The 27,934-nt window shown below is 41.7% G+C and overlaps 1 protein-coding gene and 1 non-coding gene across 19 annotated transcripts in view; both read right to left on the bottom strand.

Moving 5' to 3' along the window:
• Positions 1-498: 498 nt before the first annotated feature.
• EPN2 (epsin 2) overlaps positions 499-27,934 on the bottom strand; it is a 44,989-nt gene continuing 17,553 nt past the window's right edge. For 7 of the 18 annotated variants that reach the window (XM_015294185.4, XM_040647370.2, XM_015294184.4 and 4 more), the window contains exons 2-9: positions 22,914-23,683; positions 14,296-14,420; positions 12,817-12,909; positions 12,394-12,553; positions 9,137-9,310; positions 7,429-7,521; positions 6,255-6,470; positions 499-4,786 (exon numbers count right to left, since the gene is read on the bottom strand). In XM_015294185.4, the coding sequence (XP_015149671.1) occupies positions 4,449-4,786; positions 6,255-6,470; positions 7,429-7,521; positions 9,137-9,310; positions 12,394-12,553; positions 12,817-12,909; positions 14,296-14,420; positions 22,914-23,508 (1,794 nt within the window). In that variant the 5' untranslated portion in view covers positions 23,509-23,683 and the 3' untranslated portion in view covers positions 499-4,448. 18 annotated transcript variants of the gene reach the window in all.
• On the bottom strand, positions 8,917-9,006 carry MIR1551 (microRNA 1551). The gene has a single exon (NR_035035.1). It is a non-coding gene; the product is annotated as a microRNA 1551 (primary transcript).

Genomic DNA, 27,934 nt, shown 5'->3' with positions numbered 1-27,934 from the left:
CTGCCAGGTCTCCAGCACCACTGCAGCTTCAGCACCAGAAATTAAGTATTTGATTGCTGATGAGTCTGACTGGCAGCAAAGCACAGCTACAGGAAAACTGGGCGGGCTCTGGAGAGGCAGCTCTTGAAATAGCCTGATAATGAAGTACCTTCCATTTAAACCATCCCAAATTAGAAGCTGAAATCACCTCCCAGCTGGAAGCAAGCTCATTGCTGCCCAGTGCAGGGCTGCTCCATTGACAGCGCAGAGCCAACCTTGCAGAAAGGGCAAGGCTGCACCTTTAGTTTGAAGGCAAAACAGGAGGCAAGGGCTCCAGAAGTCAGTTCTGTCACAGTTCCCCCAGCCCTTATTCCATGAGTGAATGGCTTCACAAGTCAAGTTCTCCACAGCCTTCTGTCTCAACATAAATACTGAAGCCTCTGCAGGGAAAGTAGCTTATCATTCCTCCAAAAATGCTGTTTGAACGGTGATGCGGTTTAAAGAAGCAATTCAGTCACCTGCAACACAAGTCTTCCAATTTTATTGAGTTAGTAAGGTCTCAACTGATTCTGAATTAAGTGGTCTGTAAGAAACCCCCCTTTCTCATAGCAAGAGCAGGCTTGCCCCAGGAAAGCCATGAATTCATCGAAGGAATCACATTGACAATATACAAGAAGCATCACTCTCAATAACCATCAGCTTTCTCCTAGAGCCTTGGACTTTTAGCACAAACCTTCATCATCTCAACCAATCAATCCATCAACGTCCTTGAAAACTAAATCAGGCACGGCAGCCACCGGTTTGGGACAGGATACAAACACTACGCAGAGTCTGGAAGAAGCAACACATCTGGAATATAAGCAATACAATTTTAATTCTGACCAGTCACCTACAAACCCCTCGTCTTTCCACTGTTCTGATGGCATTATTAAATATCACATTCGTGACATCGCTCGGGAAAAATGACACAAAGATACAGACATTATGATACAATAGTACAAATGATAAATTATTTATACAGTAAATAATGTCAATAGTCAGCACAAATTCATAAAAAGCAGCCGGCTCCCAGTATTATGAAAACAGTTTGGTAAATATTTAAATTGTAACACTTGTAAAGGAAGTGAGTCTTGTGAGATTCTGCTGTGAAAAATAAACCATATATTTCTCCACAATCTGTGCAATATTAATACATACAGTACACATTAGAAACTGTAACAGCAAAAGGGAAGATGGATAACAATAGTCGTCTTAGCTACGGGACTTCAAAAAGACTGTAAACACCACAACCCACCACGGTTTTCCTTCCCTGTCCCCTTAATGTAGTTTAGTTTCTATATAGTATAAAACTGAATAAATAACTGAGCTTATTTTGGGTTTAAAATTATGCCAAGATTTTTTTTTTCTTTTTACAAAATAATTAACACTTTATCTTTGGTCAATTTGACCAGTAAGGCTATTCTGGGATACTAACATTTTTTAAAAAAATCAAAAGCACTTTTAATATCTGCAAGTGAGAAAAAGAAGGGGAAGAGGGAAACACATTTGGAGAAACAGGCCAGAGCAGACACGATCAGATGCACACACATCCCCCATGCAGGAAGAGGTGGAGGCAGGGAGGGCGAAGGAGTATTCTGAGGAGCAGTTAAATTATCAGGAAATGGATTCACCCTTCTGGACACAGCTGAAGCTTCAGCAAGGCAGGGGCAGAGCCACGGCTCCAGGCTTGGATGTCAGCAGGGCAGAGCCCTCAGCCCTGCAGCACCGCTGCTCCATGCTGCCTTGCCACACACTGCCGCAATATACATCTCCGCGCAATGGGAAAGCGGTGCAGCTCTTGCAGAAGTGGCTCGGTGAAAGCAACAATCTGCCATTCAGCAGTTTCATTAAGCCAGGGCTCCCCACCAGACCAGCGTCATATTTGGATCAATTCACGGTGACAGATCATTATTCTGAGCTACAGATGACTTTATAATTTTAAATACTATCAACCCCATCTGGCCTCAGAAAACAGTTACCTAGTGTTAAATGAGAGGCTGTGATTAGAACTGCTTGGCTGAATAGATTATGCCCCATCTAGCTGTCACAAATGCATTCAAGTGACTGACTAAGGGAAAAACATCAAGTGACCTCAATTTCACTGTTGATAAAACTAACCTGGAAAAATAATGAGATATAAATCTTGCCACAGATCAATTGGAAAGCACTTCCCCCCCATATGCAAGAATCACACCCTTCCTGGTCTAAACTTTTCAATAACTTCAGCAACAACAAAAAAGTAAAGTATTTTTTCCTTATTCTGAAAGGCATCATGAATGTTTTTGTTTTCTTTTTAAAAAAGACAGACTGGGTGTGGACAGTCATTCTTTTTCCTCTTCTATGAAAACAAGAGCAGATGAATATCCCGAATCCTACTTGCAAATCCATTAGTATCAAGAGGATAGAACAATCTGCATAGAAACATCCACACGTTTAGCATTCCATCTACTAATAGAGCTACACTGACCTACACAGCTAAACTCTGTGATTGTACCCTAGATTTGATAGTCTTTCAGCCTCCCTGCCCACCACAAGACACAACCATCAGCCAGCCCTTCCCTCTGCAGCACGCAACCCTAAGACTGCCCCACTCAGCATCACTGCACCAAGACATGAAACTGGCAATCTCTTCCAGCTTTTTCTTTGTTTTTTTGTCCTCCTAATTAGGGAAAGGCCACCAAAATGCATCAGTTCATTCGGAGATGCCCTCGAGGCAGGAGCAAGCACTGGGACTTCCCTTCCACACTCTCTGCGCATGTTTATGTTGCTTGTGAAAGCAGAGCTCAGAGCACTGCCACTCTGAGCAGCCAGCTCTGCACCAGAGACACGGACTGAAACCTGAGCGTGGTTTGGTGCCGATGAGTCCAGACATGCAAGTTAAAACGTACAGTTCAGCTTACAGTGAGTAAATGGAACCAGTTATTAATATGGAGCGCACCTTTCATTAAGAAAAATTAGTCCATACAATTAATGAGCTGTGTTTGTACATTAGAACTTTAAACATCTTAAGAAGAAATAAAAAACAACAGCCTCTCTGCTGACCTTTGTGAAGGCTACACGTCTGTCCATTCCGGTCATCGGAAAACGGGAACAAACCAAGGGAAAGGAGACTTTAGTGTTTGTTCTCTTTAATGTAGTCTTAAATCACGTTATGTTCAAATTCAATTCATCTAAAAATAATTAGTCACGAGAATTTGTTTTGAACTGCATTATGAATACTTCATTTAAAAGTAAAATATTTTAGTGTTAATCTTCCCTTTTAAACTCTCTTTACAGAAACGAAGAGCTAAAACCATAAATAAGAGGGCATTAAAACCATAAAAATGACATTTGCCAATATCTTAATTTTTCAGCCAGACTTGATAAATCTATCAAAACCAGACAGTTAAATAAGAACCACATTATAAAAATTAGCAAAAAAAGGACTATCAGGTAACTCTGCAAACTCAAATATGAAACTGTACTAAACAAAATATGTGCAAAAGTATACAAGAGTAACTGCATATAGCAAGGTTAAGCCTGAATTAGTTTTAAAGCTTGCCACGGTGAAACTGAATTCAAAGTTGTCCCACTGTATTTCTTTTTTTCTTTCAACTCACATTGTAAGTCAAATAAAAACAAAATACACATAACTTCCAAACGAAGCTGGTACTGGACAAGCACAGAGCAGGACACTCACTCAGCACGAGTGCAGCATGCCACTCACAGAGAGTTCCTCAGGAGTCCTTAGAGTAGTGTACAAATTCAACACTGCATACAACAGCACACGTTATACTTGACAACTTGCAAATGTTCTTGGGTTTTTTGTCTGCTTTTTCCTTTTGAGACAAGCTTGCTTTCTCGGTCAGACCTCTGATACCAAAGCAGTGCGATTTTGCGTTGCAATGTTTAATGCATAAAAACCAGCCACCTGGGCCCTCCGAATCATTCTCTTCTAAGAGTAAGGACTATGGGTGAACCAACAGTCTAGAACTGTGTACAGTTATGTGCAAAACATTCACTAGCACTCTGAATCTCAGGTCTATCATATGGGCATAGGAAGTGACAGATGCAGGTAAATAGTAATTTCAGGATCCAGCACATCATCTGACATCTACAAAACAGCCAACGGAGTTTAAAATGGCAGGTTCTCCCTAGAAAGTGTATTGAAATGATTAACAAAGTAACAAAATGGGCAGAATCTAACTTTGGTGAAAAGTCTGAACATTTCACATAATGCTCAACAAGCCAAAGTAAGGTACCATCTGTAGCAAAGACTAGATTTAGATTAACTGGTAAGTAGAGACAACTCTTCAAAGATCATAACTGTAAACTGCAAATCTACTTCCAAGTCTCTTACACACCATTCAGTCCACACAGGCCACGTTTGTTTCACTGTAAAGACTTCAGCCTGGAAACACTATGAAAAGAAAGTTCCTTTAATTGGGTCTTTATAGGAGAAAAGGGTTAGTTGTATTTGTAGACTGGGATGCTGACGGCGGGATTCCTGTACTGTGAAGAGGTTGGGTCATTGATCCTGCAATGCTCACGTTCATCCCCTGGCCCATCCTTGTTATGGATGCCACAGTGCCCATAGCTGGTATCGGTGCCATTCCCACAGGCACTGGGGCCATGGAAGACAGAGGTATTGGCTCCATGCTTATTGGTGGCACAGCACTGAAAGAAGGACTGGTTCCCATCACAGGACTTGCTCTCATCTGATTTAGAGTGAGTGGCTGAGGCTGATTCACTTGGAAGGGGTTGATTGGAGTTGGTGCTGTAGCTGCACCTAGTTTTGAGAGAAGGGGGAAGAGGGAAGATCGCACCTCCACAAATGCTGAGGTTTTGGAGATCACCTTTTCCAGCAAAGAATGCACCCTCTAGACATGCTCCCAACCCCAAATTACCCAGCAGATGCCACTCAGCAGCCTGGTGCACCAACAGTCTGTTTCATTCAGGCCACCCACACCACAGAATGTTCATTTACTGACCAACTGTTTCCACTTTTGATGACAGTAACAGAAGTAACAGGTTCTAAATTCAATAACGTTAAACATGACCACCTATGAGATCATTTAATTAAAAGAACACCTTAAAATTTGCCTTTAAAAGGCTATTTCTACTCCCTTTCTGCTATCTAGCTACTGCAGATCTTCAGGATCTCTTCCAGTTAACTCCATTTAGAAACTGTACGTGTTTCTGGCACTGAGCTTTGACAAGAATCCATAAAGTAAACAACTTGTTTCCGAATTACAGCGGTGCTAGAAAAAGCAGAGAATGACTTTCCCAGCATTTGAGGTTTTTTGGGCTGCTGCCAACACTACAAATTCCTTTTACCGTATATGCACAGTGTTATTTGGATGGCCCAGTGACCCCTTACAAACTTTTTGTAGTAACTGGTAATGGCAGATACAGAGATTTTCTCTGGGTAAGCACTGCCAAGCTCTTCAGAATTGCTGCCTTTCTCTTTACTTAAGGAGTTTAACTGTCGTCTTTTTTTTTTTCCCTGCCAGAAAAGTGAAGAAAATAGATACTGAAATACCATTTTAAAGTATTTCACCACACCAGTGTCACACACAAATTTCAGTGCATATGAGTAGCTTTTAAAAATACACACATCTTCCAAATGTTTACTGCCACCTTCTGAGTTCACTCAAAGTAAAGGCTCACTGAACAACAGGGATACACTGAGAGTGTATTTTGATCAAAAATAGGTTACCATGCTAGACTAAAGACAGCCTATGATCAGCAGCCCATCAGAACATACAGCAAAGTTTGCTATTTGAAACCTAGGTTGGAGTCAGAAATACTAATTTGCTTGAGCATCAGTAGAAAAAGGGTTTGCCACAAGATTCTACCACCTACCACTCTCCCAGCACGTTCTCTGGTGGCACATATTCCTGTCTTACCTGTTCTGACAATCAGTCAGTTTTAGCTCAGAGATTTTTAATAACCAAAAGTCTTCCTCTAACACAGATGCTTCTAAGAGAGCAAGTGCAGCAGTGGAAGAAAACCTGCTTGAACAAAGCTAGCCCAACTGCAGCTGCACAGGGGTAGGAACTCTAGGCGTTCAACAGCAGCACGCCTAGAAACCACACTGTCCCACCCTTCTGCTCCCAATCATGATCTGCTGGCTGAAACAATCAAGAAAAACAAGCCAAAAATGGCTTACGTTAAACCAAATGGGAATGAGTTATGCAGAGTTTTCCTATAGGAAAGATAAAATAAAATAACCAAAGGAATGTGCAGAAACAGACCTGGTGCCAAGAATGGATTCAGCGAAGTTACAGGTTGCGGTGGCTTGGACACCAGTGAATCCAGGTTCACCAGAGCAGCATTGGGGCCCAAAAAAGACTCGGGGGTTTTTCGAGCTGCGCTCTGTTTGCCTGATGTCATGCTTGAGTGTTGGGAATCAAAGAGATCAGGACTTGTGGTACCGCTATGCTGGGACGGCAAAGTGGAACCTGATTCAGCTGTAACAACACAAAGAGAAAAACAACACTTATCTCATTGATTACATAATCAAGCAAAGAAAACCCTGAAGTCTCTGACAAGGGAAAATATTTTAAAATCTAACATTCATATAGGTCACCTTTAAACATTCATGCACACACAACACCCTTTGTATGCAAGCAGATACACTCTAAATGTTACTTAGGAAAGTATGAAAAGATACAGCAAGAGTTGCGGCGCTCTTCAGAATACCCTGCCCAATTTGCCCTGGTGAATATTCCTGTAACTATGTTGCAACCAGGAATTTCCAAGGAAAAAACACTCCAAAGCTTCCACTTCCGCCCCTGCAGCACCCACTGCTGTACCCTTTGTACCCAGATTTTGCTCACATTTTCTTTGTGTTGAAGAAGCCCAGCCCAGCTTCAACTCAGTCACCAGTACTTCAGCCAGAATCTTCCTTAAAGTACACATTATCAAAGCACACACATGCTAAGATGTGGCAGTTTTTATTCAGTAACTATTAAATAACCAAAATTAAAAAAAAAACACTAAACAAAAAAACCACCCTAAAGCATTCATAAAAGTATATTTCCTCATTTTCCTACCAATGTCACACACATTGGAACTTATATATCTGAGAAATTTAGTCAGTACTGCTCTGTTTGACTATACAAACTATATTCCAAACACATGCTGGACGCTATGAATACAGAAGCCAAGCAAATTTCTGGGCCAACCTATCAAAAGGTTGCAGGGTAAAGTTCTGTGGCTCACAAGGCCAGAAGCCAGCTCCCCACGAGCTCATGCACAGCCCAAAACGTTAACAACAAGCCTTTACAAAAGCATCATCACCAGGTTTAATCTTTGCTTATGTGAATGGCAACGGGCTTTCGCTTTTTTACATAAAATTCAAGAACAAACACAGCTGTTGTTGAGACTATACCCAAACTGTCTGTGTGCTAAGGACTTAATGCATACCTGGTTTTTTGGAAGTTCGAAGTGTGTCAAATTCAGAAAAATCATCTTTAACTGTACCATTCAAATTACTGAAGAGGTCAAAAGATGTACTTCCTGTTCAAAACAGCAAGAGAGCTCTATCATTAGCAGATCTTTGATTGCATCACACATCTGATTCTACCAAAAGCAATTTCTAACCACTCATGTTACCAAGAAGCCACTCTGTTGGGTCCCAGGGCAGCAGTTCAGAGCAGCCAGAGAGCTCCTACTCTTATGAAGGATCAAGGAGAAGGGTAATGGCAGAGAATTCTCCTTACACTATCAGCTGAATGATTCATAGCAATGTGCTTTTAATCACAATGTTAGGCACACCTTAGCATGCTGGGTTTTTATTGAATGTCTGCACTTAGATGCCCAGGCAGGCAATGATTGCTGTGGAAGAAGAGATAGCAACGATTTCACAGCCCGAACTCTGGAGTGTGCTAATCAGCCCTCAAGAAAAATACACTTCTGAATATGCTCCTAAACACCAATGTAGTGTCGCTGTAACATAAGATTTTACTTAAAAGGAGGAGAAATGCAATAGTAAAGGTTATCAGTATCACCTAGTGATGGTAAGGCTCTGTTAACTGAAACACTAGAACTCAGCCATCGCTTGCAACAAATGAAAACAAAACATCTTCAAAATGTAGACACACCCTTGCCTCAAAATGGGGAATAAAAACCACACCTAGATAAACAGCAATCCCTCTACTGAAAAGCTTTGACATCTACTTTTTCTTTCTGCATTCACCAGAATGTTTTTTTCATTTTTAAGTTAGCTTTAAGCTTCAACACATTTCAAGCAAGCATGGGTACAGATCTCTGCTCCTTAAAGAGCACAAAAAGACAAAAACAACACAAAAAACCAAGAAAGAGAACAAGCAAGATTGTACATAATAGAAACTCTAAAACAAAAAGAACGATCACCACAGCTAAACAATCCCATAATGATCCACTTATATTCCTTAGCCAAGGCAAAAGTACGTTAGAGAACTTTTCACAATATCCGCTTTGTGACTCCTTTGTTTATTAAGCCCTGGGATGAATGACTGGCAGAAAATGCATTTCGGATGTATTTAGCCACGGTGCCAATATGGAAATTCCAGGTACTAAGACTCATCAAGGCTGCATTAGTTACAGAGCGTGAACAGACAATTATATCAGCACCTTCTTGATCTTGCTGCACAACAGTTTAGGAACAGATTTGACACCCTCAGTCTGAAGCAACAAACCTTAATTCGCACCTCTAAAAATCTCAGCGTGTGGAGCTGCTTAACCTGTCAATCTATGTCAGCAGAGACATCCATCTGCACAGCTATTTATCATGATGAAAGGTAAAATTATAGCAACATTCATTTCCAGAAATTAAGTCCTTGTCTAATTAAAAATAAAACTCATTTAAAAATGCAACGGCAGCAGCAGTCGTAACAGCTCGGCATGCATCCACACATACTAATAGAAGAATGTAAGAGAGCACTAAGAAAGCAGCAACACAAACTCAGAGCTCCAAGTTAATCACATCTGAAGTTCTTTTTGCTGCTAGCTATAGTAACTCCTGTTTATTTCAAAAGAACAACACTGCAAATTGTTCAGCTCATTATTTAACTAAGCAATACATGAAATAAAAACTCATTCAGATTTTACTTTTTTACTAAAATAGAACACATGGAATGAAACAATTTCTCACCAGAAGTAGAGAGGGGTTTGTTTGCGGGCGCTGGTCCCCAAGGATCCACCGAAGGTTTTGCTGCAGTAGAAGATGGCTGAGCAGGAGCCCATGGGTCAACATTTTTGGACAGAGACTGAGTTGCAGATCCTGCTGGTGCTGCCCACGGGTCAACAGAAGCAGCTGGTTTGGCACCTGCCAAAAAAAAAAAAGCCAACAGCAACACAAGTCAGTACAGGTTCACTTTGGAAAGCTTTCCTAGGAGATCAAACTCATTTATGAGTCATTATTGCCTACTAATGCTAAACACAAAAAGGTGAAGCAATTCAATATTAGGAACACCAATCAAGTCTCAGAATCTACGTTACACGTGCAGAAGAAATAAGCAAACTAAATTCTGTGGGAGACAGATGAATAATACTAAGCTCCCATTTGAAACTGAATTTTAAAGGACATGCAGTTCCAACATGAAAACAAACATGCTTTTGCTGCAGAACTTGCCATCTCAACAGAGAATATCTGACTTGCAGTGACCTACAACATAGGGGATACTTATGAACTCATACACAGAAGGTTTCTAAAAAGCCTTTGTGAAAGACACAAAATACATAACATTAAGACTCGAACAAAGAGATCTGCAAGAAGCAGACAGCACAGTTGTCAGATCCTTTTCCACAAAACTATTACTTCATAAAAATATCATCGGCTTCCCAAGCTGGTCGTGTTTTCTTTTATCCTCATTTGTAAGCATGCCTCCTGACACAAATCTAAGATGCCCCTTTCCACATTATTAATTTTTAACCCTATGCCTGTATGTTCAGTATTCCAATTTTTATTGGAAGGTATTAACAACTCTTCACTCAATAAATTCAGATCACAAACTGTTCACAAGTCATCAGGCCCTGCACAGTCTTAGGGCTTTTCCTTCTGTAAAATGACAGATTAAGACCATAAGGGGAAAAGGAAATAGAAGAAAACTTGTCTCACCATATGTAATTGCCTGCCAATTTCTTCCTCCTTTCCACCCTACTAATTGATTGGCCTTTAGTACAGGTAACATCTTCTTCCTTCCTCCACTATATAACACTATGTGGGCTTATCAAACCCCAGGACCACAGAATAAAATTATTTTTAAGATTTGCAGTGGGCCAGGGCCCTGCTGGAAGGCATCACTTGTGCTTTGCTTCTATGGTGCCCATTCCCGCTGCCCCTGCCCTGCAGGAAAGCCAACCTAATGCTTCAAATACACATCTTGTGCCACCCTACGGTGACCAAATCAGACAGTAGATGAATACTCATTTACTTTGCCAATGAAATTCGGACATGGTTTAATTATTGCAAACAACTGTATGACCCAAGAGAAGAACAAAATTACCCGTGCAGTATACAGTTGATGCCTTTAACCACCTTGTGGATTTCAAATCACAACTGAACACTGCTTTATATATTAAAAGTACATAAAGTACATACGACACCCCTCCCCCTTTGCATCACAATTCCACACTATACACACAGTACAAAATCCAATTTGCAATATTGGTCTTTGTTTCATCAACAGGTGGCACAGCCTTGCTGAAGCTTCAGATCAGGAAATGCTCCAAATAAATCTAACTATTCCCACTCCAGTACTTAGATTTCCTTTATCTGCCCTCAGTGCTGAGTTACAAGCAATGCCACACAAGAAATGCTAATGACAGAGCTTCCCATAAACGGAAGCTTTCAAAAAAGTCTCTTCCTTCATAAAGAGAGCTTACAAAATGAGAGCACTCAGGAAGATACCTTCCCTTAGCTTCCATTATCTCTGCTGAAATGCTAAAGCACAAGCAGGATTTGAGAAATACTGTTTAATGAGTCACTCTTTTATTAGTAGTCAAATTCATAAATCTCACATCTCCAGGACTGCCCTTGGGAGCCAAGCAACCAGCAGGCTGGAACAAGGGGTTGTTATATGGCGTTAATAAAGTCGGGAGCCACTGAGAGGAAATGCTACAGCTGCAACTGATGCAAGGAAAATCTTGTCAGAGGGTGATATATTGAGTACAAGACTGGAGGGAGGTGGGTTTTGTTTGTATTTTAATCATGCAAAATTAAACCGAATTTCCATTACATTTGGGTCCAAAACTTAGACTTTTGTTCTAATTTTGTGCTTGCAGTTTTTCCACCAATGGAGTCACAAATTGCACTTAAACAAGCTGCAGTTGTCCTAGCAGCTATGTGGGTGCCTTTAATGCCACCATGAGAAAAACAAATGCACTTCAGTATTAAACTTCAAAATCGTCATCATGACTGCGGAGGGAAGCACACTGACTCCTCACACAAACAATTTTGCAGCAGTTATAGCAGAGGTCCTGGAAACATCAGTCTGAAGCAGAACTAACAGAACTAAGCCGTGAGCCTTCAGGAAGAATGGTCCTCCTGCACAAGAACATGCAGAGTCGTTCCCCCCCCCCCCCCCCAGAAAAAAGTCCAAAGCTAACCAAAAAAGAAAACAGATACAACTGCGATTCCCCAGAGTTTAACATCTGCTGTGAGGAATCATTAGCTTTCCAAAGCAAAGGAGTAAATCCTTGGGCAGACTGCAGAGGCATCAAAGTGAGTACATACACAAGCAAACATGCAAAAACTGGAATTACTGCCCTTTAACACGAGAAACACTGGATATTTCCCTTCAGAAAGAAATTCCACAAACTTAGTATCAAAAGCTTGTGAAACTCTCAGACTATTTAAGAGTCACTTCAATTTTTCTTTAGTATAGTAAGTAAGTAAATTCAAACAGTTTAGTCCATCTCATTCTGATGGTATACACATTCGATTTCCCTAAGAGTGAGACTTGGCAATTCAGAGCTACAGCCTTCCTAGCCAGAGCATCCTGCTTAAGCACTATACTATATTAAATGCTGGCAAAGGTCTACATCCATGACACTGGACACAACTAGCAGCCAAAGCATGAGCATCTCCCCAGGGTGAGACGAGCTGTTTTTGCTGTGCAAAGAGAAGACAAAAGCTTCACTCTTCTCCCCTTTCTTAAGATTCAAAATGTGCACATAAAATCTCAGCTGCTTAACAAAGATGGAAAGGATTGCAACTTGCATTTGTTTCTGCCTGAAAATGAGTTAGAGGAACGTCAATTCTGGAGTCCAGGAAGCAACCAAAATGGACTAATCCATTGCTGTTATCAAGCATGACATTGTGCACTGCTATTGAGAAACCTGGAAAAGTTTAACATTGAAAGGCAAGCACTTTTAAGATAAACATTCTTTCTGGCAGAAATTTCTTACCAAATGATTGCCATGGGTCAGAGGCAGTAGCTGCAACTGTGGATCCTCCCCAGGGATCAGTTTGGTTTGCAACAGCAGCAGGAGGTCCCCAGGGCTCTGTTTTCTGTGGGGCCGGTGCCGATGAGGGCAGGGCATCCATTAGGTCCAAAAGAGTAGTATGCTGAGGGTAGGAACAATCTGAGCTTTAATCAAGAGCATTACCAACCTGAAGTACAAACCCATGAGCGAAGAAGCATTTTTTTTTTCTCCTTTTACACACCTGCATTGACCAGTACTTTGAAATTTAACCCGCGTGGAAGAAGTTTTAAGCTACACAACAAAGCAATCCCAAAAGCATAAAAATGCTCAGTATTAAGCTATTTTGTGTTACTGTATTTCAGCTTTTGGCAGCGTAACCGGGAATTTCTTAGTTGAAGGCACTACCTCCTTCTTTTTGGGAATTTTAATTGTGTCTCTGCGACTCTCCTCCAGAGCCATCTGTAATCTCAGATCATCTCCGCGTCTGAGGCGCTCCTCCTGCAAAGGAAATCAACACTGTTGATATAGACCATGAGCCTAGACTGTGCTGCCTGCTCCCTCCGGTGCAGCCCCGCTGCCAGGACAGCCCACGCAGCACCACCAGCCTCACTGCCTGTACCTCATCTGCAACCCAGCAGGAGAACAGAGTTCCTGTGATTCTCAACTCGCTCAAACAGAGGTCAGGAGCAACCTGACCACGCCAGCAGCACAACTGCTGTCATTACAATGTCCATTTTGCTGGTTGAAATTTACCCATGTGTTATTTTACTCCTAATGGGAAAGCTATAAATGAAATGTTCACACTGAAATCAGCACTGAAGGGTGCAGTGATTTAAAGTATACTTTTTCTGGCTTTTGTCAGCATCTCTCTGCATCTAATGCAACTGATATATCTACAATGAAATCCAAGTGAATCAATCTAGCCAATTCCACGCATATTTTGTAGGTTTTTAACATCTGTCAACTACCAAGTTGGTGGTAGATTCAACTACTGCAAGTATTTTTGCTCTCACTTGCTCTTTCAGAAGCTGACTTACTCCACAACTGGCATTTCCCTCACAGTTTTTTAAGCTATTTCAACTGAGGTATTCTGATTCGTACTTTCTTTAGCTTCACTGCTTAGTAATGACTAAGTTTACAGGGTGATAGCTTTCTTTTCAAAGCACAGAGATCCTGATGTGAACATACAGCAGTATACTACGCTTGTTTCAGGAAGCCTTTAAAAATATTATGGACACTCAGCATAGCAGATGTGAATTTCCACTCAGAGCTGAGATTCAACAGCTTTGTTCTATATTAACATGCAGTAAACTTTACCCACAATTACAGCATTTGCTCCAAATTCAGAATGAACCTCTTAAGAATTAACACAATAACATAACAAGAGTGATAGTTTAGGAGCTACATTATTTTAGAACAAGTTATTTATATATTCTAGCTCGCTGTGTTAGATCACCCTTCTGTTCCAGACAGATCTTACCGAATTAACAGATCATTCAAAATTTCATTATAATCAGAATTCACTGCCATTTCACATGCTGGCCCCATTAAATGAAGGCTTTCAGGACTAGTCGTGTTTTCAGTTCTTCCTAACTGAAAACACCTTCAGCAGTGTGATGATTAACATCTTCCCACACAACAAAGTCTTCTTGCAAAGCGACTGCCATCTTCCACTAGTCTCAACAGCACGAAGGCCATAGCTACTTTAAAAAAGAAATTTAAAAGAACAATAAGAAAACAAAAAGAATGAAAGAGCAACATCTTCCAAAACGGCCTTTTTTTTTTTTTCTCTCCCCCTATTCCACCTGGAGCAAAGCCAAGCTGCCATTGCAAAGAGAGGCATGTAGTTGTAACTATGAAAGCATGAACATGTGGGAAACCTACACGGGCACTGACCTGCTCCGCCACCTCCCGGCTCATCGCCAGCGCCAACTGCAGCTGCAGCTCTTCTTCCCCACTGGTCTGGGGTCGGGCCTGCTCCAGCTCAGAGGAAACTCGTGGGGACGTTGCTGTTGGAGGAGAAAGCAGCAAATTTTACATGCTAAACACTAAAAAGGTGGAAGAGGTCTTATGCCTTCACTCCAATATTCACCCCACATTCATACACCATTCTCCAAGGTCCAATGGTGGCAGCACTGCAGGCAGCACCAGGCCACGGGGGGGTGGGGTACAGGGCTGCTTCCAGCACAGAGCCCTCAGCACTCGGCCAATGGCCAGAGAAATTGAGAAGGGAGAAATCCACAAGGCAGTTCAGTAGCTTTAAAAGAAAAATGTTGCTGGGAAACAAAGGCTTTTTGTGCCAGCGAGACTGCAGGATCACCACATCAGCAAGCTGACTGCGAGGAAGGCCGAGACCCCCAGCACCACAAAGCTTGGGGAGACAGTCATTAACTGGAGGTACAAAACAGATTCTTCAAGGACCACTTGTTGGTATTTCTTGCATCTTCTGCTATCAGTAAGAATTTGCTGGGAGTTGGCCAATATCAGGGTAAAGCTGGATACCGCCCACTTTTCTGTAAAATAATACGGTCCTAAATGGGACAGATAAAGAACTATTCTTAAATGCTAAGAAGTAGGCTCTGAGACAAACAAACCAGCCTTTCAGTCTCAACATTTACAAAAATACTTTATCATTCTTTGCTTTAAAAAAAAATGTCCTATATAGGTCAGGGGAAACTGTTTATTTCTTCTTGTTGGCCAGTCTGCCCTTGGGTGCAGGCTGTTAGCTAACAACTAGCTGGTAAGCCCTCCCCATCCTCAAAAAACCATCAGGCTTGGCATCTAAAAACAGAATTTCTCAATACTTGAACTATTTCATGCTGCTGTTTTCATGACAGTAGCAGAACCCCCATCCCAATGGGATAGCTCTAACAGCTTTAACGCATACAACAACTTGCATACTCACTCAGATAATTTTCTAGTACCCAGATATTTAAACTGAAATTTTATCTTATTTTATTTTAGCAAGGATGTATGAATTTAATGGCAGGAATGATACCTACAATTCTGAGAAATATATGTTAATATGCAACAAATCGGAACTATGTTTTTAAACTAGGATGTCGAGATCATAGAAATCAGGTTCCTTCACAGTACGTTAGCTGGGGAAATAAAAATGAAATTGCCAAACTGTAATTTTAAAACCACTTTTTCAGCCACTACTTCAATGCCCCCAGCATTCCCCTTAACCTTTGGACCGCGCCAACACCAGGTAAGAAGTGCCCACTCTTCTCTCACCCCATGGCCATCCGGGAAGCTGCACTCAGTGTCCATCCCACCCTACTCTGCTCCTGAAGGGAAAAATTTATCACCAAAAATTCAATTCCTTCAAGCTGTTCTGGTCCTGCAACTCCCAAGCCAGCCAGACAAGCTCCCTGGTGAAGGTGTTACTCATACTTCAATTCCATCACTTTTCAAACTCTTTCTGATATAAAGTATCTAAATTTAGCCAGCTTTGCAGGTACCCATTTTGCTCCAGCAAACTGGCTCTCCTATATGCTATTTGGAATATTAAACAGTAAGAAGGAATAAAAAGGACACCAGAGAACAGGATATCTGACAGCACAGAAAAGGATGGCCTTAAAACGTTTGCAAAGTCCCTATTCTCAAACACAAAAATAAAGAGAAATAAAAACACAAGAGGATAAAACTCAGCAGGAGGTAACTGAAGGTAGCACATGACAGAAGAACTGAGGACTTTCCTATGTTCATTTGTTCTATTTAATCAAGAGGAAAAGCAGTGGGCACCCCGTGTGGCTGATGCAAAATGGAACGGTACCATTAGAGATCATTGCAAGCAGCAGCACTGGGCACAGAACAGATGCAGAGGAGTTGGCATCAGAACCACCTACCCCCAAGGAAGGTTCCCAACACTTTTTCAACAAGTGGCCATAAAACCAACCTAAAGGATAATTATGTAACCAACAAAATGTAGGAGATCATGAGAAAGCGTCAAGATAATGCTCAGAAACAGTGTCACATGAGAGGGAGAAACTAGAATATAAAGATCTGATGCCTGAGAAGGGAAGAACAGAAATGTGATGATATGCAGAAAGAAAAACACATTGGTGACTATCATCTGCAAGCTGGTGGTATCACTGTGAAGTGATGGGGGTATACAGAACTTTGTTTAGTGCCAAGCCACCCGCTAACCGCCAGCCACGAGCTTAACGCAGCTGTCATCAGCATTAGCACCACTGCAAAGCATTACCCAGAAGTAATCTAACATACCAAATGCAATTCCAGTCATACAAATCCTAGAGCGACGGTTTCGTAACAGAACGCTGCAAAGATGCTTCCCCTCTGAGCACAGAGAATGTTTTATGTGTTTATCTTTGCAAAAAGATTGAGCAGATTACAGTTGCTAAATACATCATGTTTGCCAATACTATGGAGTGCAAAAAGCCATTTAAGATCAAGGGGCAAGCAGCAATGGTATAAAATAACCAGAAATAAACTTCAGATACAAATGGAATTGGGTCACCTCCAAGAAGCAGTTTTCCAGCAGGAATTACAGAAAGGAAGATTCCTAACTGATTTCAAAGCTGAGTGGGAAACACACACAAAAGGGACACAGTACAGCCCCTGGGAAGCAGATGGCAGCTGCAGCAGGTCAGGAAGGTCCCTTTGGCTTCTGTAACCACAGTGCTGGGGAAGAAGGTGGTTTCCTGGGCACTCTGCGCAGGAGTTTTTCACCTCTGCTGACATAATTACATTCCACAACAAGTAAGCAGCTGATGGTAGAATGACTTTACAAGCATATGAAATGGATTCCTTAAGTCAACAAACTCTTCCTTTAGCCTCACGTTAAAAAAAAAAAACAAACAAAACATCATTAGAACATTGCCATTTCACATCAAAAGGCATGGAGTAGTTGTAAAGCTATCTACATTAGTGTTTTGTTTTTTTTTAAAGGGATTACAGGACATTGAGCACACTGCTCTTGGCAGTCATCTGGCATGCTTTGTCCAGCAGCATCTCTTCTCAAGTTGCTCAGCACCGCAACTGCCTTTCAGTGCCCACCACATCCTGCTTTCACATTTTCCTTGCAAGGAGCAGGAATAAAGGTTATTGCCTTAGTGACAGTATCACTGCCACACACAGACTCCCTCATCCCCCAGCACATGACAGTTAATTCAGATGTTTATGTCAGATGAGACTCAATAGATCGATTCTGACCCGCTAAGTCCTGCTCTGGGGTTGCTGTGAGAATTTCGAGGTCTGGGCTCCTCTCAGCTGCTCAGCAACAGCTACAAGGGGAATGCAGCATGGGGAAGTCATTTCCTACCCCAGTTAATCACTAAAGTAGGATTTTGCTGCACCATCTGTCTCCTGGACAGGCTGTGACATCTTTTGTACGTATTTACTGGAAATGTACTTCATTTTGGCTACATTAAAAGCCCTCTGGAGATGCCCAAACGTTCGGTTAAGTAATGAGTTAAAACATACGCACAGTACACAGCTAGAAAGCAGAGCCACTGCCTACATTAGTGATAAAAATCAGTCCCAGCATAAAAATGACACTGAGTATCTTTATCCAGAAGCATGTGCTTGGTTGTTGGTTTCTCATTGCCACTCAGCACCAAGCGAAGAAGCCCCACACTGCCTGGAAAAAGAGAGCTTCACCTCTCAAATTATGAAATGCCATTTGCAAACTGCTTGTTCTGGGTGGAACTGTGCCAGCCAGATACCCATGGAAAACTGATATCAAATGGGAATTAGCAGCACCTACTGACGTGACAAGGGGGAGCTGGTCAGCCTTACTGCATGATTTCCACCTGTACTGAAGGAGACAGAGCACTTGGAAATTTTACTTAACACTGCACAAATCCTAAAGGTTTATTTTATGGAGTATTATTTTTCTCTCAGGTGATCACTACACTCATCTTAGTAGATCAAACTAACTATATTTATTTAGATGAGTGTAAGTACAGAAGCCTGGTTACACCGATGACACCTCTCACCTTTACTCAGAGCACCAAGAAAACACAACAACAGTCAGAGGATTAAATCAAGTCGTCAAGTGATGCCCAACAGAACACACACAGGAGTGTACCAGTCTTAATGCAACACCTCAAACTACAGACATTACCCCACAGTTCATCCAGATTCATTGCTGGATGCTATGCCAGATGTTCCTTGATTCAACAGAGATGTATTCCAGCCTGCAAGGCTGTAGAATGGATTGTAAGGAAACTGAAAACGGAGCATTCTGAATGTTGTCATTTCACACCTGAATTAGTTACTTCTGAATTATTTTCTGCTCCAAAGAAAAAGGGAGTCAAAAGCTGCAACAGCTGAGTGAACACAAACTTGCTGATGCTTCACAAACCTGCTTTTGAAGAATGAGTCAACCTAATGTCAATAATTGCTGGAAATATTAAAACACATCATTTCAGCTAGGAAGACTGCTCCCAATATCTTCATGCACAAGGTTAACAGACTTGGCATTTCACAAGGTCCATAAAAGCCCTTTTCAGTCCATCCTCCATCACTCCTGTATCAATCATGCCAGCTGTGTAACGAATCTGAACTCCCAGCCAACCAGCCTACCTCCGGACAGAACGCTCCTGTGAAATCAGGTCATGCTGGGCACGCTGCACTGCTCCAACTGTGCCACGTTTGTGTGAGATCAGGACACCAGAACGTGCACCAGCTGTGCTCGGCAGCACTTCTAGCTGCAGCCCAAACCAAGGCAGCAGATGGGCTGAGGAAAGGACGCATACAGCCTGAACTAACAGGGCTCCTGAGTCAGGCCTAGCAGGACAGAACCTCTCAAGAAAGCACGGCTTCTATAAACTTGGCTTTAAAACATGAAACAATACAGGGGAGGACTGGTGTTTTATGGGGATCCTTTGAAACGAAGAACGTGGGCTCTGCTTCTGTCATGCTGGTAGCTCCAGTGACATCCCTGCAGTGAGTCTCTGTTCAAAGAGCATCCGAAAAAGAGAGTTACTCAATGAAGGCCTTGACTGAGAGCAGGAGTTCTAACAAAGGTCTGTGTCAGCCTCATGTTTGGACTTAGAGCTCTATATAAAGAACCAGAATCCTATTTAAGTGATTGTTGGCAGCCACAGATGGAACAAGGCTAGAAACAATCTGAAGTTCTCAAAGCTGGGTGACAAATGTCTAGCAGAATGACAATAGATAGACACAAAGCCAGATTAGGGGTGAGGCACTGCTGATCCCAAACATTTCACATATTACCCTTACATTCCTCCCACTCCCAGCCTGGTTAGCTTCAGTACCACACAACTATATTCCCTTAACTTGAAACGAAACATTTGCTACCAGATTTCATGCAAATCTATACAATTTACTTACTTTCTGAAAAAATGTGAATAACTTTTACATATGCTGTAATAGGATAGTTCATTGTTTCTAACCTGAGTGTCAGTAGCCCCTAACCTAAAGTTAGCGCCTGGCCTCAACATATCACATACTGCTGGCAACACGGAAGTCAGGAGGATGGGGCTTTTGTACTTGCAGCTGCATATCATCTCTCATGGCTTCTATTTACACATCACAAGACTATGACTATAAAAGTATTAGTAGTTTTTTTGCTGATGACTACATCAATAGTAATCACCACAGGCCATGATATATTCCCAGAATTAGACAACCTTTACAGCACAGAGATACTCAGGGCCAACATTAAGACGTTAAGGCAAAGCTGTGAGGAGAAAGGATGTTAATGAAATCTACCATGCTTCTCCACTGCATTTCTCACTTTTTCTAGTTGACTGTTGGAAGTCAGATGAATATACGTGCAAAGAAAAGGGGAAAGTGTCCCTGTCCACCAGTGTGCCCTGCTTGCAGCAGTAAGGGACAATGGTACATCACTCCAGAGATCTTTATCTTTAATCCTACACAGGCTATCAGTGCTGTTTCTATTTTTCTAGGAAGAACAGTTTGGAACAGTCCTACCAGAACAAAACAAAACCCTCTAGCTCAACATCAAACACAAAAATCAAACTATGTATGCACAGTAGATACAAGCCTACACACATGCTTGAGGAGCTTGAGGAGAAGTTTGGGCACTGCAATGTTTAGTCAATGCTGTGCAGCTCAGCTACTCCAACATTTTGAAGAAATTGAACAAAAAATGGTGCAATGACCTCTCCAATATTGCCTGTTTAGTAACTGACAGGAGAGGAAACATCCCTCCTGCCAAAGCTTAAGAGATTATCCATGAGAATTTACTTGTTTCCCCTGTGCTGTCTTGCAAAGGCTATGAAGCACTTTCAGACTGTTCAGATTTCTTTTCTTCTGCAAGAAAGTACTAAAAATTGGGAAATGCTTGCAGCCAAGCACAACCTCTTTAAACAAGGAGAAGGCATTCAGCTAAAATCTTTCAAAACCTGCAATCCCCATCCATTGTGCCTAGCCAGGAATGAAAGTAAGATCTGCTAACACCACAACACCTAGATGAAATATTTTACTTAACCATGCTGACAAAAAAGCTGTTACAGACTTTCCCCAACTTTATTTACATTGAAATACTAATCAAACGTGCTAAGTGTACGTTTTCTAAGAAGCAAATCTCATGCTATTGGGAAAGATATTACAATTAAATCTAGATGCCTCTATACAGGAGAGTCTGTAAAAAGGAGGAATCCACAGGGGAAAAAAAAAAAAGACAAGACTGAGATTTCTAAAGTTTCTTAGGTATGAGGCTCAGGAGGGAAGAGAGAAAAGTGGTTAAGAAATCATTATTTGAAAGATTGCTTTTGAGGTAGATACGCAGCAAACCAACACGGAGGCAAATGAGAACATCCAGTAACCTCATGCTCAGTACTGAAACAATGACCAAACTTGCTTCCTGACATCTAGTCCACCATCAAAATTCCTCAAATGTCCAAGGAATAACAACTCAGAAACACACCCCGCATTGCTCAATCCTTGCTGTGAGAAATAGCTGGGAGCCTCTGGCAGCACTCAGCATGACAAACACTGGTTGCGTGCCCCAATTAAAGTATGAGCTGGTGAAGAAATACCAGTGTGGGACAAACCAGAGGTGTGCTCAGTGTACCTTGGTGGCTGTTAGTTCTGTCCTTCAGCAGATGTTAAAAACAACAATATTCCAAGCTATCTTCTAAATTAGGGATCATTTTTTAAGGTCGATAAATGAGGTCTGAGGTCTACATTAAAGAAAGAAGTGTTATGGCAGTGACAGAAATATGTCTCCTTTAAAAAAATCATATTGAATCAATGCTCAAGGATGGTGATTAAAGAAAAGCTAAAATATTTGTTATTCCATTGTTAAAATAAGAGACAAAAATAGAAACTGTCATACCTGGATGTCTTCACAAGCTTTTTGCTTATAATCCTGGGTCCTAAAAGCATTTCCTTTTGGAAAAATGTTACCTTTACCTGCTTTTCCTCTACAGCCTCTGTGAGACTGAGATATTCTTCATCGTAGCTTGATTTGTCCTGCCAGCTTCCTACTGCCTTCCCCAAAACCCGCCCATACACAACAGAGGTACTGACACCATTCCCATACTTATAACTTGAGCAGCACTTTGGGATGCAGGACATGACAAACTGCAGATTCGTATAGCTGGCACTCTATCGATTCACCACACTGGCTCTGTTACAGTCCCCCACACACTATAAGCATTCATTTAAAGAAAAGATTTTCCTTCAGAATTAGACCACAACCACTGACATTTCAGCCGAAGCAGCTTTCATCAGATCATTACTTATATTAAGAAGGATTTAGTGCCAACTCAGGCCTCTTCCTAACATGACAGGGAGTTCCCCCGAGCACTGGTATAAAGAACCCATTCTTCCCACATCACTATATTTTTCTGATGGTTTTATTTATTTATTTTAAGAATGAAATACAGTATTTAGTACTGATACTTGCATGCCAAATGTTGACTGTATAAATTTCAAAATACTGACACATTTAAAGTGTTACTACTCTATGAACAGCTGAGCAAGCAAGAAAAGCAATAAAGGAAGTTCAATTCCAATACTCTTGCTAAAATAGAACAGCAGCATCATGAACTACCTACCAAATGATGTGAGACAAACTTGGTATTCCTAACTTTTTTCCAATTGTTTTTAAAAGGGAAGAAAAAAAATGCACAAAAAAGGTCAAGTAATTCTTTTAAAAATATGGGGGGGGGGGGAATAAATTAACCATCTCCCTCCTGAGATTGAGGCCCTCTCACATCAAACAGTGGAACATGTTCACAAAGGCAGCCCTACAATGCTATGCTTGGGAATTGACAGCAAACAACTGCTTTTTAAATTGAGTTATATCAACACACCCACCCTCTCCAGACCAGAAACCCAGCCCAAGAGACCTCAGTGCCACAGAGCAGGCCTTCAAGGATCCAGCTCTTGAAAGAGCCCCTTGCGATCAGCACCTTAACCCTTCTAGAAAGCAGTATGTACTCTCACTTCTAATGGTAAATCAGAATAGAATATATCTCAAAAGGAAAAATGAAATAAAATAGAAGAAGAAAGCTTTCCACGTGTTTGCTTGTACTTACAGCCATGGTAGGATGCTGGAGAGCCTCCAGACTTGCCATACTCCTGCTCCGAGTAGCTGGTGGACAAGTTGGGCTGACTGGAGCCCCGACCGAAGGTGATCTGGTTGCTGCCCACCCCGGTGGCTACCTGAGCCATGCGTTCTTTGGTCTTCAGTGCCTGGGCCCTCTCCGTCTTCAGTCGCTCGTCATCCTTCAGCAGAGACACAAGCTGCTTGGATTTCTCCCTTACATTGATGCCCTGATCTTTACCATCTCGATCAATATACTGGAAATCTTTCAATGTTTGGATAGCAAAAATATTCTCTTTACACTGCTGCGCCACTCTCTCAGAACCAGTTTTAATCAGGTAATCTAACAGAGTAAGGGCCTTGTACACGTGTCGCCAGTTCTTGCCGTGGTCATTGAGTCGCTTCCAGATCATGCTCATAATTTCAGAGAAGGCCACAACGTTGTAGGTCAGATCTGCTATTTCAGTCATCAGTGAACTTGAGGGACCCCATGGGTCGTTGGAGGTCGCTTCCCGGACTTTGATTTCGGCCTCCGAGTAATTGTTCACAATGTTCTTCATCTGCCGCCTAATAGATGAAGTCGTCATTTTTATTTCCCTTTTTAATAAGACAGATGCTGGAACACAAAAAAGGGCTATATCTGCTCTTCTGTGAACGTTTCTGAACGACGACAAATCCGTATCTGTGGCTTATCTGTAAGAAGTTCCACTACAATCATTTCCTCTCTTCAAGAGAATGACACGAGAAAATGAAAATCATGACCTAAGCAAGAAAAGAAAACAAAGCACAATTAGTTGCGTCTTCAATTATTCCTACTTGGAAAGCAAACTAGATACACTTTTCAGAAATTTTGTTAAGAGTTGAGTGATGAATTTTCTCTCCCAATTTCTTCAGAGTGTTGCATTTTGGAAACAAGTTGCTCGTCCCACCTCAAGAATAAGGGGTAGAGTAACCACTGCAAAGTCGCACTATAAAACAGTATTAAAGCTCAATAACATCTGAGCTGCTGAACAGCATGAAAACAAGAAAATCACCGTTCTGATGCAAACGCAGAATTTGAAAAGGGAACCAAAGTCCAAGAAACAAATTGCCTAGAATTTTTAATTACAGGAAATACAATATTAGCTTCCAGAGTTTATGGGAAATTACATTAGAGCTGACAGTCGCAGTCTGCTCCCATTGCTGCAGTAATCTTGTGCTAAGAGAACAAGAGAATTTCCTGCAAGTTAACCAAGCAATTTCCGAGGCCCCAGACAAATGCAGAGAGCACCAGGGTCAGGGCAGAGATCTTGAACTGTGCTCTGTGTTTGCTCGAGGCCCAGGGAGGAGCACAGAATGATGCACTCAGCTCAAGGTGACCTTTAGTGCTAAGCAGATTACAGGGGAATGTTTTGTTCCAAATGCATTTCCTTTGTGCATTTAACAGCAGTCACCAGACTCTCAATTTCTGCTCTGCATGTCTTTCACATGGCACAGAAGAATTCTTAATTATATGAAAATGGAAATGTAAAACCAAAATGACCAGCAAGAAAACCCAAGGACAAGCTCTGAAGCTGGAAATCTGCTTCAGTTATTTTTTAATGTCATTGTTTCAAGTAAACAGTGGCCTATTAAGCTTTAGAATACGTTACTCCAGCAAAATGGTAGATTTTGCTACAACATACACCAGTTGTTTGAACACTAAGCATTGATTCTGTAATGGTATTTGACACATTAATTGAGACTGCATTCTTAGCATGTCCTCTAACAACATTTCTCCACACACCCAAAAGAAGAACCGGCTCACTTACAAACACAGGAAAGAAGCAAAGCACAGACTTCCTTCCTAACACTGTTACCATTCTTCAAATTGTTATTACACCTTTTAAAATGAAAGCAGAATTGAGTGTCAGCTCGGACAGCACGCAGCCCTATAATGACTTCTTCAGCACAAAGCCATATATCCTCCCTAGAAAACATCTCAGTTCAGCTATGGCAGAACAACTCTGGTGTGCTGCTCAATTACAGTGATGGAAAGAAAGGGCCCATCCTCTCAGCTCCACGAGCCTCCACCAGAGAGAAAAAGAAAAGCACGTTTCATTATATCTTCCAGTATCACAGATTTTGAACACATCCCTTCAATACCACACATGATAACTGGAAAGGTGAATTTTACATTACACAGAAAAATTAGTCCTACATAACCAACTCTGGCCAATGGAATAAGTAGGAAGGATGCTCCAAAAGTAATGCCTCCCATTACGTTGAGCCACATCGGAGGCAGACAGTGGTGCTATGGCAGTAGAAGTTGAACCTTCCCACCAATATTCCATTAAATTACATTGAAAAATAGCGTTCTGCAGTTGAAAATTCACTCTACCGAATACTGCTGTTGTGCTCTTTGTATCTGTTGTAGTTTCCATGGAAATAAATAGGAAGTCTTAGTTTTGGAGTGACCTATGTAGAACCATACAACCCCAATCACAACACAGCTGTGCAAATCCACCAGCTGCAGCTCCACAAAGGAAAAGTATTTGTGGTTTGCTATGAGGCACAGGCAGCAATGGGAATGCGAGTCATGGCCCACCAAGTTCCTTGTTTATGAACTTCATTTTAGTCTATTAAAAATGCAGAAGGTGATGGGAGTGGAAATAGGACATTTGCTTTTTTTTCTGTTGTTTTTCCCCCCCTCCACGTTCTGGTTGTAACATTCAAGACTATTTAGCAGGAGCAGTGAGCCTCACTGAGAACTGTGACGCTTTCACTATCTGCTTCTGCATCACAAAAAGGAAGCGTTTGACCCTATTACAGACAGTGAAACACCCAACAGCCCATCTTACCAGTAAAGAGATCAGAAAGAGCCAAACATCCCTATTGCATAGAAGTGAGAAACCACTTCTAATGCGCAATCACATTCTTGCACAGAAAGCTTGGACTGTTTCAGAGACCTCAGTGAATCTACATCCCACAACAAACCACCAGGAAGCACAATGCACTTGCAACTTCAGCACAAATCTGTGTTTGCATGCTTAACACCAGCGTTGCAAGGACAGCAGAAAGCAAGAGCAGTTGGTTGTAGCCACTGTCCCCTGCCAACAACTGGAAAAGCACCACCAGCTCTAGCACGTTTCTTTAGAAGGTCATGCAGAGGAAAGAAGGGGTTCTCGGCTTGCTCAGCTCAGGTGAGCCTTTCAAACCCTGCCACCCTTGGCCCTCTCTGATAGAAAAGGAACTACATATTTCTGCAGAAAACTAAGTGAAGCTTCCCTGTGCTACCGAGGGTAATGCGGAGGGCAGTACCTAATTTTCCCTTTTCTATGCCAATAATTTCATTACACAAATAATCCCAATGAATTCTCACGGTGCTTTTTTAGACACAAATGTGCAGACAGAGGGAATTCCTGACCGAACTTCTCAATAGCTCTCTCACAAGAGATTAAACTCACTAGATGAAGGAAACCATATTTAATTTGCTGAGACTAATGCAGAACTGAGGCCAAGCCACAAAGTCCTTAATAAACTCAGTTCAAAGAAGCAGCCACACGAATCCACCTATATGCAGACTTTCAGCAGAATCCACTCAGATCTCAGGAATGCAAAACTCAAACCAGGGTTTGTCTCCACTGATAAATGCCCCTCCCTTTGAGCCTGGAGGTAAATATGTACACAGCCCAGTTAGGTATGGACCAGAGATCGATGGAAAGCCTTTCAGATCACATGGGCAAGAAAAATGGTGAAAAATTACAGTAAATATAAAAAGTTTGTCAGAAATTTGCATTAAAAAAATTACTGCAAATTGCAGTATATATAGTGAACATCTAATCTAATTTATGCATCAAAAGTTATATTATTTTTCCAGGTCACTAATTGAATCATCTTGCAATTTTCAGCAGTCACTACAGACATCTTCATTTACATCAGAAGATTTCCTTTTACACATGGAAAGATAACCACGAGCTTTCAGCCTTGGACTCACACTGCAGTTAAGCAAAGAGCTTTTGCTGTCTAGCACCAAGCACTCCCCTGGCAGTGCTATGACCAGGCCCATAGCAGCTCTGCAGGCAGCACAGAGCTTGACTTCTGAGATCTGAGCACACACAAACTTCAAGATCCTCTCTCCTTGCTATCAGGGTGAAGCGACAGAGGCGGGTGATCCTTGGGGAGCTGTATTTTAGGGTACATCTGAGACCCCAGGGGCTGGGGAGTGCTTCTCACCAGGCTGCAAAGAAGCAGGCTGGAAGGGAAGCGCTGCCAGATGCTGAGTAAGGGAGAGTTCCCCCAGACAGAAACTCACCCCACACCTGCACAGAGCATAAAGTCTGCCCACAGACGCATTTCCCCAGCCATAACCATCAGCTAGCAACTATTTATGGTAAAGGAAAAAGATTCACATCACCTGGCACTGTGAATTCCCATCTTGCTTCACTGATGGCAGCTTGTCATGTGTACAAAGACAAAACTACTGTGCTTTTAGAAAGCCTTATTTGCCACACATGGGAACCAGTTCTTGATAAATGAACAGAGTACAAATGTTTATGTGAAATCCAGCCACGTAATAACCCAGAAAAAAAAAATGACACAAAAACAGGTTGGATATTTAGGAAAAAATTCTTCTCTAAAAGAGCTGTCAGGCACTGCCACTGCTGCCCAGGGGGTGGTGGGGTCACCAGTTTTGGAGGTGTTCCAGACTGCGGAGACGTGGCACTCGGGGACATGATCAGTGGGCATGGTGGGATGGGTTGGACGTGGGGATCTGAGAAGTCTTTTCCAACCTGAATGATTCTGTGATTCCACAACATTTTTCTTACACTGGATCGCACACTGCTAAAGAAATTCCCAAACTCAGTTCACAAAACATTTCCCTATTTATAAGTAATTCTTACGGAACAACTGGATGACCAAAAAAATATCAGACTGCCCACAGTATAATATTCTACTGTAATACAAACATTGTTCCCAAAACCAAACAGGAAGAGGGGCAACTGTATGTTGCAATGGCTTGAAGAAGAGTGGGAAGAGAAGCAAGGAAGCTTG

This window comes from Gallus gallus, chromosome 14 (assembly GCF_016699485.2).
Source record: "Gallus gallus isolate bGalGal1 chromosome 14, bGalGal1.mat.broiler.GRCg7b, whole genome shotgun sequence".
Lineage (NCBI taxonomy): Eukaryota > Metazoa > Chordata > Aves > Galliformes > Phasianidae > Gallus > Gallus gallus.
The sequence above is the reverse complement of the archived record's forward strand: the minus strand, read 5'-3'. Positions and strand labels throughout refer to the sequence as shown.